The sequence below is a fragment of the Hoplias malabaricus genome, chromosome 5, assembly GCF_029633855.1.
Source record: "Hoplias malabaricus isolate fHopMal1 chromosome 5, fHopMal1.hap1, whole genome shotgun sequence".
Lineage (NCBI taxonomy): Eukaryota > Metazoa > Chordata > Actinopteri > Characiformes > Erythrinidae > Hoplias > Hoplias malabaricus.
The window spans coordinates 49,992,964-50,008,580 of NC_089804.1; the positions used below are offsets into that span (position 1 = coordinate 49,992,964).

Here is a 15,617-nt window from a genome sequence, read left to right on the forward strand (position 1 = left end):
CGCCAGTCCTTCACAGGGCAACACAGACACACACACACACACTCGCACCTACAGACACTTTTGAGTTGCCAATCTACCAACCTACCAACGTGTGTTTTTGGACTGGGAGGAAACCCACGCGAACACAGGGAGAACACACCAACTCCTCACAGAGAGTCACCCGCTGCATCACCGTGCCAACCCTTGTTAGCTCATGTCCCTGATCATTTTATGATAGATCAAACCATAAATTCTTATTCCTATAAACTTTGATTGAAGAGGAGTTAATTTTGTTTGATGTCAGGCACCAGAGGTTGGGAAAAAATATTGTAGTGCACTCCATTGAACCATGTTGTTGTAAACATCACACCACATTTGTACTGAAGTGGGTATTTATTTGGTATACTTAAAATTAAATTTGAAAGTTTTGGGATTCATACAATATATAAGACATTTCTGTGCATCTGAATTTTAAGTAGACACATTTTTCAGAACACTGATGTGTAACCTCCCAAACAAGTTTAAATGTTTAATTTGCAAGCTTTGGCCTGGTTTAAAGAGAAAGGTACTTGCATTTATATTATATTTAAAAGTGCAAAATTTGAGGCAGCTTAAATTAAGGTTTAGAAATTTAATTGTTCATTATGTAGATCCCAAACAAACGTGGCATCAATGACTGAGATTATCCACCAGAAGGCAGTAGAGACAAATATATTAGAGGGGTGTTTCATAGAGTGAAAGTGCAAAGAAAAAAAGCATTACCACGAAAGATCCCAAAATCATAGCAGTCTTCCCATATATTTCCAGAAGTAGATACGCGTGGGTTGTGGAACATGCCTCAAACATATTCTGGATAGTGATTAAAGCCTTTCTCAACCACCAAACATCCGCAACATCCTCGTTTAAGAAAGAAATCTCATCAACGTTATAATTTGAGAGAGAAAGTAATGGTAGATTGTATGTCCTAAAATACCAGCAACACATTCCAATCCATTTCTTTTCAAACAGTGGTTAGATATGCGCTTGCTTCAGCAAAGTGTGCGTCAGAAGTTTGCTTTTCAAAATACTGAATTGTTCCCTTTTCAAACATGTAAAATATGGCAATAAGACGTGAAATGCAGCCTGTTGGTTGTGAATTTTAGAGCGATATTTGCACAACTTTGTGCATCCTCTCTTTCTGCTAATGTTATTCAGTCTTTGATGTCTGTGTCTGAGATGCATGTGTGGTGTGTTGTAAGTAGTTTGTGTTTAGCAACTTCAGTATGTGTTTTCAGTGCAGTTTGTGTTTGTGTATTGCCTTAGAGCACATCTTAGTGCAACAAGTGCTCTAGCAGTTACAGTGCGCTTTTTTCCCCCCTTCGCCTTTTTCCATTTGTGGTAAGGTTTTCATCTCCGCTTCCATCTGTTTGGCAGAGCTACAATGTGTGGCTCCAGGTCAAGGCAGCTGTAAGGGAAAATTAAATTAAAAACAGGAAACTGTATAGATAAATACCTTCAAAGTAGCACAATTAAATCTAATTGTTTAAAAACACCTTAGGCAAAGATCTGAAGCATTTAGGGGTAAACTGCAAGATGGAGCAGAGAGAAGACCACCCACCTGAGCTAAGTTTCGCATTGCAACAGAGGCCCTCCCCTCGAGCAGTTCTGTAAACGGGGGAAACACAGACCCTAGCATTGGGGGTCACATGGTTAAGTGTTGTGGAGAAAAGGTGGGGAGGCATATAGAGGGTGGAACGCTGGCTTGAAGGGTGTGTGGATTCACCCTCCCACGTAACCCAGTAACCACGCAAACCATCGGCACTCCCTTTCCACTGGACCTTCACTGAGTCACTACCCACTGTAGTAAGCCGCAGATCTGCTAGAGCTGGGCGCTCTGAAAAAGAAAGGGACAAAGAGAGACTTAAGCTTCTGTCATTCCACATCATTGAAGGGATTCAGGATCCAGAAATTTTGGCAGAAAAAACAGTGTGCGGGAAGAAAGACAAAGATGGCTTTCATTTCAATAGTATGCAATTAGAGAGTGTGTGCAATATTATGCTATAATATCTTGCTAAATGCCAACATCAGATTCTTTTATGACTAGCAAAGTGTTACACTGGGCCATTAACACATTCATTGCACAAAACATGTAACAATTACCAGTCCATCCCTAACATTGACACTAACCTTCTTGTGTGCACACTTTGACGGACAAGGCTCTCTCTCTGCCCGATGAATAGCGGGCACTCACAGTGACCAGGTATTGGGAGCCAGGCTGCAGATTAGTCAGCACTGTCGAGTTCTGTCTGTTATTGGCTGTGACCACATGGAGTTTCCCTGCAGGAATTACAGCGTACTCAACCCTGTAGCTCTGAACAGACTCCGGCTGCAGTGGCCCCCAGCTGACCCTTACACTGTTCACTGTCAACTCTGACACCGCTACCTGAGCTGGACTCTGCACCTCTGGTTTGGAAAATGAGAAGAAGAGGAAAACGTAAGTATACATAAGAAAGAAAATGTTTACAGAAGGGGAATGTGGAATGATAACAGTTTGCACAAGAATTTTTTTTCCCCATTAGATTCTGAAAGTATTGCACTAGCCCTCTATCACGGTAGATTGTATTTTAACAGTCTGATCACTAACCATATGCAATAACAAGTTCATTGTGGAATATTATGTTTATTACATTGCATTCTAAGCTCATATATTTGTTTTCCCATGATAAAAGAATCGGTGTGAAACCTAGACAAAATGAAACTAGAAGGTTTCTTAGATAATAACATATCAAGAGGGTTTTCCTAAAATGCCCTCAAAACTATTTTCCTCTATGTTTTTAATTTACTTTGCCCTATGAACATGAAAGAGAATTACATGCTTTTTCATTCTTTAATACAAAACAAATTCTGTTTGACAGAAGCTGAACTGTTGAAATAATGAGGGCATTTTACTGTAGCATCACCACTACTGAAAAAGTACTGTCTATCAGATTAAAGGCCACTTACATATATCAGTCACTGATTATGGGATGTTGAAAGAGAACAAATGGCTACAATATCATTAAATTTAATTTAAATTGTGCTTTAAAAATATATATATATACATATATGATAATGACCTGCAGTATATAAAGTGTGTAGATGTAAAAATTAGTGTCAAGACAGAAAGTAAAAGCAGATTCTGACTTACACAGTCAGTACTTTATATCAATGTGCTTAAAATAAGTGTATAACTATACATTCATTCATTCATTCATTATCTGTAACCACTTATCCAGTTCAGGGTCGCGGTGGGTCCAGAGCCTACCTGGAATCATTGGGCGCAAGGCGCCAGTCCTTCACAGGGCAACACACACACTTTCACTCACACACTCACACTTACGGACACTTTGGAGTTGCCAATCCACCTACCAACGTGTGTTTTTGGACTGTGGGAGGAAACCGGAGCACCCGGAGGAAACCCACACGGACACAGGGAGAACACACCGACTCCTCACAGACAGTCACCCGGAGCGGGAATCGAACCCACAACCTCCAGGTCCCTGGAGCTGTGTGACTGCAACACTACCTGCTGTGCCACCCCTATAACATTATCCAGTTCAGGCAGGAACACACCTGGTCCTTCACAGGGCAACACACACTCTCACATTCACTCACACACTCACACCTAGGGACACTTTTTAGTTGCCAATCCAGCAACTAATGTGTGTTTTTGGACTGTGGGAGTTAACCGGAGCACATAATGAAATTATGCAACTGCAAAAAATCTCACATACAAATACATGGCCCTTTATGACTTATACATTGAATACATATAATTACTTAATTAAGGAGTAATAGTGTAGATCAATGTTTACAGCATTAAAGACAGCATCACCTCCCAAGCAAGAAAACAAGAGCTCCTGTTTCTCTCACCTGGCTGTGTGGTAAAGGTGGTGTTAAGCTTGTTGAAAATCCCCAGGTTGGACTCTGGGGACAGAGTGACTATGTATGTGGTGTCTGGCCGCAGGTTGGAAAGTTTGGCTGAGCTGGAGTCACTAGGGCGAACGATTCTCTGATAGTGACCAAGTTCTGTCGAGGGGTTGGTGCCAGGGCTTCCTCCTGCCACTTCTGTATTTCCAGAGGGAACCGGTCCAAACCGGATGTCATAGTATCCAGTGTCTGTAAGTACAGGCCTCCAGTGCAACTCCGCACTGGTAGAGGAGACATCTCGAACCTGCAGCCTCTCAGCTCTAATGATCTCTGGACATGCACAAGGAGTGGAAATGGTTAAATTCTCTTCTATAGAAGAAGAGGTGAATATTTGTAATCTTTTATTCCAGATCTTTGTATAAATGAATAAATAAATAAATAAATAAATACATTTGATACAAGTCCTGGAGATGAAACAGGTTGCTTCAAAAAAGAAATTCAAAAGCTAGACCTAGCTTCAGCTCTTAAGGGGGAACAGCGTATTTAAGTAAGAACATAGTGCATAACGCTAATAAGACTTATAAAAGAGCCCATTTAAGTTGGAACTAAACGTTTTAATACAAAAACAGTGCAAAGATCTGCCTCCTAAATGACATTTATTGTGGAAGGGAAAATCGATAAATAACTCTAGCCTTGTCTAGTTGAAATATTTAAGATGGATTTAGAAAGTGAAGGCTTGTAAATGCAGGGTGAGGAAAATCCCTGCCGTCACAGATTTGTGATGCACACCATGTTTAAAAACGTTTTTTCTAAACAGCCTTTCAGACAGTGCGGGTAGGAGCTCCAGAGCATTCTATCATTGAGCAATAGCGTTTCTGAAAATAGAAAACTCTGTCATAGGATGCTCCTATGACAAATAGCTAAATCTGTGCCTGGTATAGTCTGAGAAGCTCTAGAAAAAAAGCATGCTACAGACGTGACACACTATATGACTAAATGTTTGTAGACACTCAGTGTTTTTCTGAAACTATGGTTATTAATAGGTAATTAGTTCTCTTTGCTGCAGTAACAGACGTTACTCGTGGAACATTTTACACTTGGGATGTCGGGATGTTACTTTGAAGATTTGGTTGCATTATTAAGGTCAATAATTGATGTTTGATTAGTTCTTGATCACAAACAAAACTCCAACTCACATCAATGAGTTATATATGTAAGAGTTTACAAGTGTATTCTTAGGTGTAACCTCGTCAGCAAGGATAAATGCTTTCTATAAATACCCATGTCTAGTGCCCTGTGGGGCTCTAGTGGGGAAATGAGAGGACAAAATGATATCTGTATTATTAGCTCCTTCTCCCATTACTGTGTCTTTTTCTCTGTCCCCTTCTCCTCTGATACTTTCTAGTCCAGCACCGCTGTCTCAATCTATTTTTGTTAGAGTAATCTGGCACAGAAGCCTAGACTTCTCCAGCACACAAGTGTGGAGGATCAGAAATGTCCACACCCATATAGTCTGTCCGCTCTTAAATTATACTCCTTTAGATATATTTGTTGTTAGACTACATGCAGTAGAATGTAATTTATTCAGGTAATAGACAAAATAATGCACACCGTTTATTCTCCAGTCCATAAAGTGAATCAAATTCTAAATTATTCTGATCTGAGAATAAATTATACTTTTAAAAGATTCCTTTAACAGTCATATGATCTTTCAACTCACCAATGATGGCATTTCTCAGGTCCTCAACAATGATGCTCATATCTTCAATGTCCACAAAGTACAGATGCTCCTCAACAGGTGGGCTCACTACATCTCTCAAAACCCGATAGTTTCCTCGGCCAGTGGATACCACGAGCACAGAAACACCATCCTCCCTCATCTCAGCCATTGGTCCCTGAATTTCTCCAGGCTCCACTCCATCTGTAAGCCACACTAGAACTCTTGGTAATCCTGGTCTGGCTCCCCCAGGAATGTCCTGTTTTAACACTTTGTCTCTGGCTAACCATAGAGCCTCCTTTGTGTTAGTGTCCCCTCCAATCTGTTTAGTCCTCTGCAGTGCAGCCTGTAAACCCTGATGGTTGTTGTAGGCCCCAAAGCCGAACTCCAGATGAGGTTCAGTCCCAACCTGCAGCAGCCCTATCCTCACTTGGTCAGGCCCCAGAGAAAAGGGCAACACGAGATCCGACAGGAAGCTCAGCATGTGGGAGTGTTCGAACGAAGACACACTGCCGGAGGCGTCCAGCAGGAACAAGACGTCACCCTCACAGCAGTTAAAAACTACAGGGGTAGAAAAGAGAAAGAAAGTTAGAAGCCAGGGTAAAGTACTATTGAACTGTGAAAGACAAAAGACAAATTCTGAACCCAAGAAAAAGTTTTCCTCTCGTGTCTCAAGCCACATAGGTGTCTTCTTAGGAATAATCAAAAGAATATAATATTAAACTTGCTGTGCTAAATCTAAATAAAACCAAAATGCAATGAGATGCAAGTCATTTAAACACTATGTTTAATTTAAAATAGAACAAGGACAACATTTTAAATGTTGAAATTGAGACGGTTTATAGCCTTTTTGAAAAATAACTAATTAATTGAAATGTTATGCCAGGAACACATTCTGGAAAATTTGGGGCAAGGCCAATGTTTACAATTGTGATGCATCACCTCATCACTTACCATCACTGTAAATCCTTGGGAACGGAGATGACCAAGTTTTGTAATTTTTATATCGGAAATATTATCCCTTTCTTGCTTGTTAAAAGTTCAGCTGCTCAACAGCTTGGTGTATCCATATTAACATTATCCATTTCATAATGTGCCAAATATTTTCAATGGGTCTTTACAAATTTAATGCCTAGGCACTTATAAGGAGCCAAGCAGAGTATGAATTAGCTTTGTCTTACTGAAATAAGCAAGGACTTCCCAAATGAAGACAGGGCGTGGATGGCAGGATGTTACTCCAAAACCTGTATATATCATTCCGCATTAACGGTGCTTTTACAGATGTGCCAGTCACCCATGTCATGTGCAGTTATTCCCCTTACACAATCATGGATGCTGGCTTGTGTGCTCAAAACAAGCTGAATGATCCCTCTCCTCTTCAACCTGAAGGATGCAGCATTCCTCATTTCCATAACATTTTTTTTTTGGACCTAAGCACACTTTTTGACTTTACCTCAGTACATAGTAAATGAGCTCAGGCCCAGAGAAGGCAGCAACATTTCTGGATCATGTTTATATATGATTTCCTCTTTGTACTTGTGAGTTTTAACTTGTGTTCACAGTGGTTTTGGCAAATGTTTCTTAGCCCATTCAGTTTCCACCACAGAAGCATGTTGTTTTTAAATTCAGTGCTGTCTGAGGGTCTGAAAACCACAGCCAGCCAATACTGGTTTTATGCCTTGTCTCTTGCATATAGAGATTTCTCAGAATCCTTAAAAATATTATGTGCAGTACATTAGGAAATCCCCAAGGTTAGATTTTTTTGCTGCTCAGGTATCTCATACCACACACACACCTCACTACATAACATCACATTAGAAAACTACCAGTAGAGCTCTTAAATCTTAAAATATACACTTTAGCATAGCAGCATGTCCTGCAATGGACTGAAGCCCAATGATTGGGTAAGCTTTGGATTGTAAATAAAAAGTTGTGGTTATTCATTTGAATGAATAAATGACTATAGGAGCATGAGGTGGTGTGTGGGCAAATTGAATGATTATTTATGTGTCAGAATACACTCTACATACACCCCAAGCATTTACACTCTGTATTTCAGAGAAATGTTTATTTAAAAAAAATAATAATAATTTTATTTCAGTTGCAAACAAGATTCTCAGAATCTTGATCTGATTAAAATGGTCATGTAACTGCTTTGGTTGCAGAAGTAGAGGAAAATATGTAAGATGTTCCAGTCATTAAGGTGTTTATTAAAATGTATGAAGTACTTAATCACAGCTCTCCCTAGAGGGACTCATGTACGCAATTAAAGTAAGCCCAAAATAAGTGCATCCAGGTGAAGAACAATAAGAAACATCCTAAAATCTAATCTCACCGGTTTCCTAAATCTCTCTCCCTCCCTCCCACTGTATTTTCCAAGGATATCATCCCTACTCTTACTCTCACAAATTCCAACACAGACACACAGTTGTGGAACTGCACACTGCTGCACAAAATCTTAATTCCCTCCTTCCCTCTACGTCTTTGGAACAACACAGTCACAGTCATTAAACCTTTACAATGAAGCCAGTAAAAATGGGAGAGCGCTGAAGCTCAAAGTGAAGGTCAAGTTGAGAAGAGGGGAAATGAGGAAGAATTATGTGATTTGAGCTGGAACAGCAGCCCCTGAAAAATGTGATGAGGATCGGGTCCAATTCTTAAAGAATTACAGAATAGAGTAAAAGACTGTAGAGAGGGAGCGAAACTGTGATGATTTGCCAATGTTTTGACTTTTCCTGAAATTAGAGTTGAATAATAAACATAAACAGATGGCGTGAGGGAGCAGGACTACTGGATACCACAGGGGGAGGAACAGAAAAAGGGGGGCTAAAAAGGGAAAAAATGAGAGCAAAAGGGGAGGTGAGAATTGAGAGCACTAAAAGAATGAAGGGAAAGAAAGCTAAATATATTACAGAGATCATACTGACAAAAAGAATGAATCTTATTAGAGAGAGTGAGAGTGAAAGAGTGAGCGATAGAGCTCATGCCAACTAAGACAATCCAGTAGTACCCACCAAAAGTGCAGTCGGGCAGTTGTGGGCATTTATGGAGTTATCCTACACATTCCCAACATGAATGCCTCCTAAGCACTTTCTGGTGCTAACTTTGCCTTTGTGTTTTTGGAACAAAGAACTATTTTATTCTTACAATGAAAGCGATTCGTTTGGCACATCGAGGCAGTTTGTCTAATAGGGCTTTATCATATTGTTCACCATAATATCAATAATAGCGATATTCTGTTTACAGAATAACATCATGCAGCCATAAATAACATGGCATATGTTTATTACAAGAGTCATTGGGACACAGCAACAGATATGGTGGAAAGTGTGTTCCAAAAATAGGAGCAAATTCATTAGTGTACATCAAATCAGGGTAATATAGAAGGCGGCTTTACAGAAGGTAAAATAAACTTCTTAAATTTCAATGGAAGTCGATGTAACAAGATTTAATGCCAAGTCATTTTAAAGCATTTCTATTGGCCCATTCACCATAAATTCACACAATTAATAGGACAGCTGCTGTTTTCAAGTGATTTAATAAACTAAACCAGTAAAACTTAAAGGCGGAAACAACTGCTCTGTTTCATCAACTCAAGCGGAAGCACCCAGTTAAGTGCGAGGAAAGTCAAAAATATCACAAAAAGAGCTCAGTGGCCACTGTTAGCTCTAACACAAGCAGACAGACTACACAGACTCTGCGTATAATCAATTTTGTATTTGTTTTGGTATTTACTGGGCAATTGTAAACATATATTGTTTGTATAACTAATTAAATTTGCTGTTTATATGCGTGCACTAAATTTACTGTCTTCAGTTTTGTTGTATAATTATTTGTTATATATATTTTTGGAAACAAAATCAGAATTTGTTTAAGTTACTTTTCTTCCGAATGTTTACAGATTTTGTTTCCACAGAATTTTAAATTAAAATGATTCAAAATAATATTTAAATTAATAATATAAAAATATTTTTAAGAATATGATTAATGTGTGATATTATTTTAGCGCTATATCACCAGCCCCTAGTGCCTAATACCATCAAATGTACATAAGATCACAATTCCTTCAATTTGTCTTCCATAATTGAGTATTCCATTTTTTTTAACGTGGTGACGCATGATAATTTCAGAAACATATTTTAAAGCTTCTGCACCTTGCAGCTCTCCATGTGTGATGTGAAAAAGGCTTAAGACCAAGGCTTAATGAAGAATTGAACCAACATTACACAGGATTGCAATCTGTTGTTTAAAAAGTGACTGAAAATTTGAAACATACTCAATAACATGTTAAAAGGTCATAAACTGCCTTCTCAAAACTTGCTTACCTGACCAGAGAATGTGGTGACGGGAGTTAAATCCAATCTGTATAACTGTATACAATCTGTATGCTCTGTATAATTTGAATTGTTATACAGTATATTTCCTAACTGAATATTCATACTGAAATTATTGACTCAAAAGTCTGAAGTGGACTGAAATAATGCCAACTGAATAATAAATGTGATTTTTAAGATGAATGTTTTGGGATTCACTGGAGTTACTGGATTATTTTTCATTTGTTTATTAATTTATTCATTGTCTGCAAAAGTCAATCTAGCCCACCCGGAATCACTGGGTGCAAGGCATGAACACACCCTGGAGCGGGCGGCAGTCCTTTGCATGGAAACACACACTCAAACATTCACTCACACACTCACACCTCACACAGAACACTTGAACCAGGTCCTTGGAGCTGTGTGACAGCGACACTACCTGCTGCAATTATTTTTCATGACAATGTAAGCCATTTGTAATTCAGTAAGGGTTCATTCAATTTCTTTAATTTAGTGTGAGAAGTTGGATTAGGCAGTGGTTTTAATTAGTGTGAGTCTCGAAACAAGTGCTGGGTTTACTCAGAGTGAGCCTGGAAATGAACATTAGGTTTAGATTCCCTGGGGCTTAAGATCACTGGCACATTAATAAACTACAGCAAGAAACCTTGGGCAAAACACCAAATGTTACAATGACATCCCTCCCTACCATTCTGGATAAGGACATTTTCTAGACTTGTAAAATGTAAGTAGAAAACATCAACAAACATTGTTTTGCCTACTTTATTTAACAATTTGAAATATACCAACACAGTTCATCTTTCAGTAGGAGAACTATGCCTTTTGGAGGCACTGTTTTAAGTTAAAAGTAATATATTTTTAATACCATTCTGCATTTCTGCTCAGATTAGAGTAAAGACTCTGGTGGCATAAAATCCCCTGTGGGACCTCCAGGCAGAACTGAAACAGGGCCTGATCTTAACAAGCATGCAGTCCCCTGGTTTCATACGATTTAATTGCCTGAGGAAGGAATTCTGTGGGAATGGAGAAGCCAGAGATGTGCTCATTTATAAACAAACATATCTAACAGCATGTTTACACACACTCTCTTTCTAGAGAAGTATACGGTGTCCTTCGGAAACTCTAAATTCTGTAAGAATCTACCTAATGAGTACATTTTAGCAAATAAAAAAAAAACATTTACCAACTTTTCTCTCTGTGTTTAAATGCAAAAACTGATACATGATTATGGATTATGAATTAAATAGTGGTGGGCAATTACATAATATACATCTTTATAATGATACATATGGTCACAATAAGTCTCAGTGTATATATATATTAGTTATAAATAAATAAATAGTAAAAAAGTACAAATAAATAAATATCACCAAAAACACCTGCACATTTGTCACAATTCACAATATATATAGAACATTTGTTCTATATAATGCCAAAAATGCATTTACACCTTCTTAAGCGGAAAGAGATTAATTATTATTATTATTTTTATTGAAAAGAATCCTTCATGTGTTCAAGAAGCTCTCTGGGTGTTCACAGCTTTCCCAGAAAAACATTAACATTTAACGGATGTCATACTCAACAGTCCTTAAATTAGAGTGTAATTAAACATTTATACATATACATTTATATAAACATAAACCGCCCCTTTTCTCGGTGAGTTGTTCTATCATGGCACTGAGGGGCGAGATGTGAGACTGACCTGAGACTGTGTCCGTGTCCTGAGAGCCTCCTGCCTTCAGGTAAATACCCAACACCACACACAGAAGCACTACTCGAAACTCCATTGCTGCCTTCATTTACACACACTCTGTTTTTCTGCTTCCTTGTGTAGGTTTAAAGAATGTGTCTTCGACCCCCAAACTGCCTCCCCTCAGTGAAGCATTATCTTTCGCTTGTTTGGTAACTCCTGGTCAACCTGAGTTTCAGCGCGAGCTTCTGTTGACTTTTCAAGCTCCTTTTCATGTGAGGGAAATAACAAAAAATGTCCATAAATGACTCGGTCCCACACCTGTACAGCTGCTTCACCTTAGATTTTCGACTACTGCCGGTTTTCTCTGAAGCTCGGCTGTTTTTTTTTTCGCTCGTTTCTCGTCTTGAGCAATAACCAAAAACAGACGGAGATTGCTACTCAGCTACCGAATGAAACCCGGCTCCTACCCTCTCTCCCTTTCTCTCTGCCTCACTCCCTCCTTCACTGCTTACTTTAGACGACTGACCAGTCTTCAGCTACTTGGACCTATTCCCAGTTTTTAGTCATTGGGATCTTTCCTCTTAGTCACTCTCTCACAGTGACTTTAGTCCTGAATCCTACAACTGTAATAGATACAACAGGCAGAGTTGGGTCGTAAATAATAATATTTATTTATATTTAATCAAGTCCTGTATGCTAGACTTCTTCTCTCCCTCTCTGCTCACGGCATTTTGGAGGTTTTACACAAAGAAGTGACCACCAAACATTGGAAAGCATGAACTGAGTTGGGAAATTGCTCTTTATTCCTGATACATAGGTGGGTATTATTGACTTATATTTGCTGTAGGTGGAACTGACTCTAAATTCGGGAGACTGCTAAACGCATGAAAGTAAACAGATCAAAAATGTTACAAAACTAAAGAACTCAACTTACAAAAGAGTTTGTGTGGTAATTCAAAATGAATAAAATCTTACAGACAAGTTATACTTGTACTTTTTTCCCCCTCAAACGTACTATTTAACCTTGAAAAGCTGTGATTCTGAACGTAATCAAACTAGAGAACAGGGTTTCCCCACAGTTTTAGACGTTCACTTTAAGTGTAAGATTAAGCAAAAGAATGAATAGTAAAAGTGTGGTTATGTAAATAATCCATGAATGCCAGGCGGGTGCTGCGAGTGGATGTTCCTCTACCAGGTCGAAGCAACAATGAGTGTGTGTATATCAACAATGTCATCCATGTGATCCAGCTGGAACCAAGATTTAGACAAACTGCAGGAGTACATTGGACTCTTTAAGAACCTGGAACTTCTCACAAGTGGGAGTGCTTAGGAACGCTGGTTGTCAAGTCTATTCAAATAGCATTTACATTCATATCCAGCATTATGTGTCATCCCTCCTGACCACAAGGGCGGTGCTAAAACTGAATAACAAATGCCGTTGCTGTCAAGGAAGGAGTCCTTTGGAACATCTGAGGCATGTGTCAGTAAAGCTGTCGAAAGACCTCTGGCAGCAGCCAGTTAACATTATAGAAACAGAAAAATGTTTATGGCAACAACCACATAGCTGATGTATAAGCACCCCTCAGTACAGAAACTTAGTGCTGTACGAGACATGACCATGCCCTGGATCCATTTGTAGGAATGAGAAGAGAATGATCAGTGGCTTTGTAAGCAGGGCTTCAGTGATAGAAAGCCAAGCTTGGTAGCAGAAATATGGATGGAAATCAGCATACATAGGCTCTCAGTGCACAAACAAGGCACAACTTGAGTTGGGAGTAGATATATCAGTATACGCAGGGAGGTTGATGAGTTGATTCACAAAATTAGTGTTCAGAACATCAGGGTGTTTGCTTCAGCATAATGCCAGTGTAATCCATTCAGAGAGGGCTGACCCCTGCTTTGCCAACAAGACAGCGAAAAAAGTCAGCTTTCAAGGGAACAAAACGCTTAAGTTCCAAATGATTCATGTGCTCAAAGGGAGCCGCACATAATGTGTCCAGAATAAAGGAACACTGCCATGGGTGGTGATCTAAATGACAGCGAAGAAGCCATTTTTTGTCCTGTTCAAGAACAATGAAAACATGGGTATCTAGTGAAATCCAATCAGGTGGCACCACACCAATGCTGCCATATATACTTCAAGCATTGAAGGGGACTTCATTAAGCAATAACTAGAGGAAGGACAACACAGTCTGCGAGGTTGAGGTTAACAGTTGGCACACCAGTCTGCAAAAAGTTTACACTGACTTTCATAGCAAGAGCTCATGGACAGGGCCCTTGTACTTTAAATGTTACCATAGTCCTCCATTTTGAAACACAGATCTAGGACGACTGTGGTTGCCACCCCTGCCAGTTCAGTTGGGAGAGCAGATCCGGCCGACACCTGAATTTACACAAAACCCCATGTGTCAGTGACAACAATAGGACAAATCACAAAAGGTATCTGGTGCATCAAACAGGGTCACCATGGTCAGTCATATGTGAGATCATCTTAACCCAGCAGTGCATCACGTACACTTTGAGACAAAGAGTTGACATAGGTTTACAAATATAAACCCATTAACATTGAAATAACATTCAATACAATCACACACACGAGCAATTTCTTTTTGTACCGAAAAATTAATTAATTACATAATTCAGATTTATTTTGTCTGAATTAGCCATCTGTAATATTTACACTGCATGATGTCAGTTAAGTAAACTTCTACAACTCAGAGCACTCATTTGTTTCCTGCCAGCGACGGAGATGACGAACTAAATCATATAATAATGGTGATGGAGAAAAAAGACTCTGAAAGTCAAGAGGAAAAAAGAATTTTTGAGGATTGAGTCTAAAATGAAAGAATGGATGTAGACAAAGCCTACTTTTTCATTTAGAAAACATTCTGCACCACAATATAATAGCTTTAAATGTGAAATTTAAATACAAGTTTTCAACGAAATACAGTAATCACTGTAGCAGGGAAGAATCTTAGAAATGGAATGCTGACTGTTGCCGCTTTCAGAAATGAATAGGATGACTTCGGTACATCTGCAGCATGACATCAGTTTTTCACAGTGGTCTGTTCTGATTTTATTCCACTCTTCTAGTTTTTTTCCACAGTTCAGTAACCGTATTGGGTTTCTTAGCCATAACTGTGTCAATTAAGTTCCAGAAAATTCTCTGTTGGGTTCAGAATAGGACTCTGGGCAGGCCATTTCATTATTTCAGTATTAAGAATTCCAAGGGAGAGCTTTGCCTGTGTTTCAGTGTGACAAGGGACAATCTCTTATATAACGGTTGCTGACTGATTGGTAGATATTCACAGAGAAGAAATCAGGATTTGGTTACTAATTGTGTATTGTATGATAATAATCAAGAAAGCCAATAATGGAGCTCTGGAGTACCAGGTTCTATCAAGAGAAGTCGAACATTTATTTTAATTTGACTTATTAGTAATTTTGGAATTGAGGCCTACATTTTATATTGATCTTATTATGGTTATCTCTGTCAAACAATCCAAACAATTGTTCACAAAATAATCATGTTTCCACTGTCATTTGGTCCAGCTTAGATGACTTTAGGCCCAGAAGACTCATCTGTGTCTGCATAATACACTTTCAGGTTGCATTTCTTGTTGCATTGATGGGTTGTGATGGATTGATGGCCAGCCCTATATACACCCTGCTCTCACCTCCACCTGGTTTCCACCTCTTTTTCTTGTATTCATCTATCCAATGGAGGCTTGGCTTCATGCACATTCCCAAGACACTCTGAACTCCTGCCCAGAAACCTCTCCATTTCAGACTTCATGGGCATGGTCCCTACTAGCAAAATACTATCAAGTTAGAATCCAAATCAACCAAAATTTTACATAATGTAACTGAGCAAATGTAGCTAGTGACATCGCTCCTAAGACTATAACTGTGCAGTGCATTGTGAAACGCATGCAGATATCTTACTGAGCAATGTAATTAGAACAGGGAGTCAGATCTGGATTTAAAAAAAGTCCTAAAATGTCTGTCA

At 39.0% G+C, this 15,617-nt stretch overlaps 1 protein-coding gene across 1 annotated transcript; it reads right to left on the reverse strand.

Annotated features, from left to right (window-relative positions):
- Nucleotides 1-286: 286 nt before the first annotated feature.
- vwa1 (von Willebrand factor A domain containing 1) lies at nt 287-12,115 on the reverse strand. The gene is made up of 6 exons (XM_066672510.1): nt 11,618-12,115; nt 5,588-6,145; nt 3,871-4,197; nt 2,146-2,421; nt 1,577-1,852; nt 287-1,423 (listed from the first exon to the last, which is right to left on the reverse strand). The coding sequence occupies exons 1-6, from the start codon at nt 11,712-11,714 to the stop codon at nt 1,395-1,397; spliced, it is 1,563 nt and encodes a 520-aa protein (XP_066528607.1). The 5' UTR covers nt 11,715-12,115; the 3' UTR covers nt 287-1,394.
- Between the last annotated feature and the right edge of the window lie 3,502 nt (nt 12,116-15,617).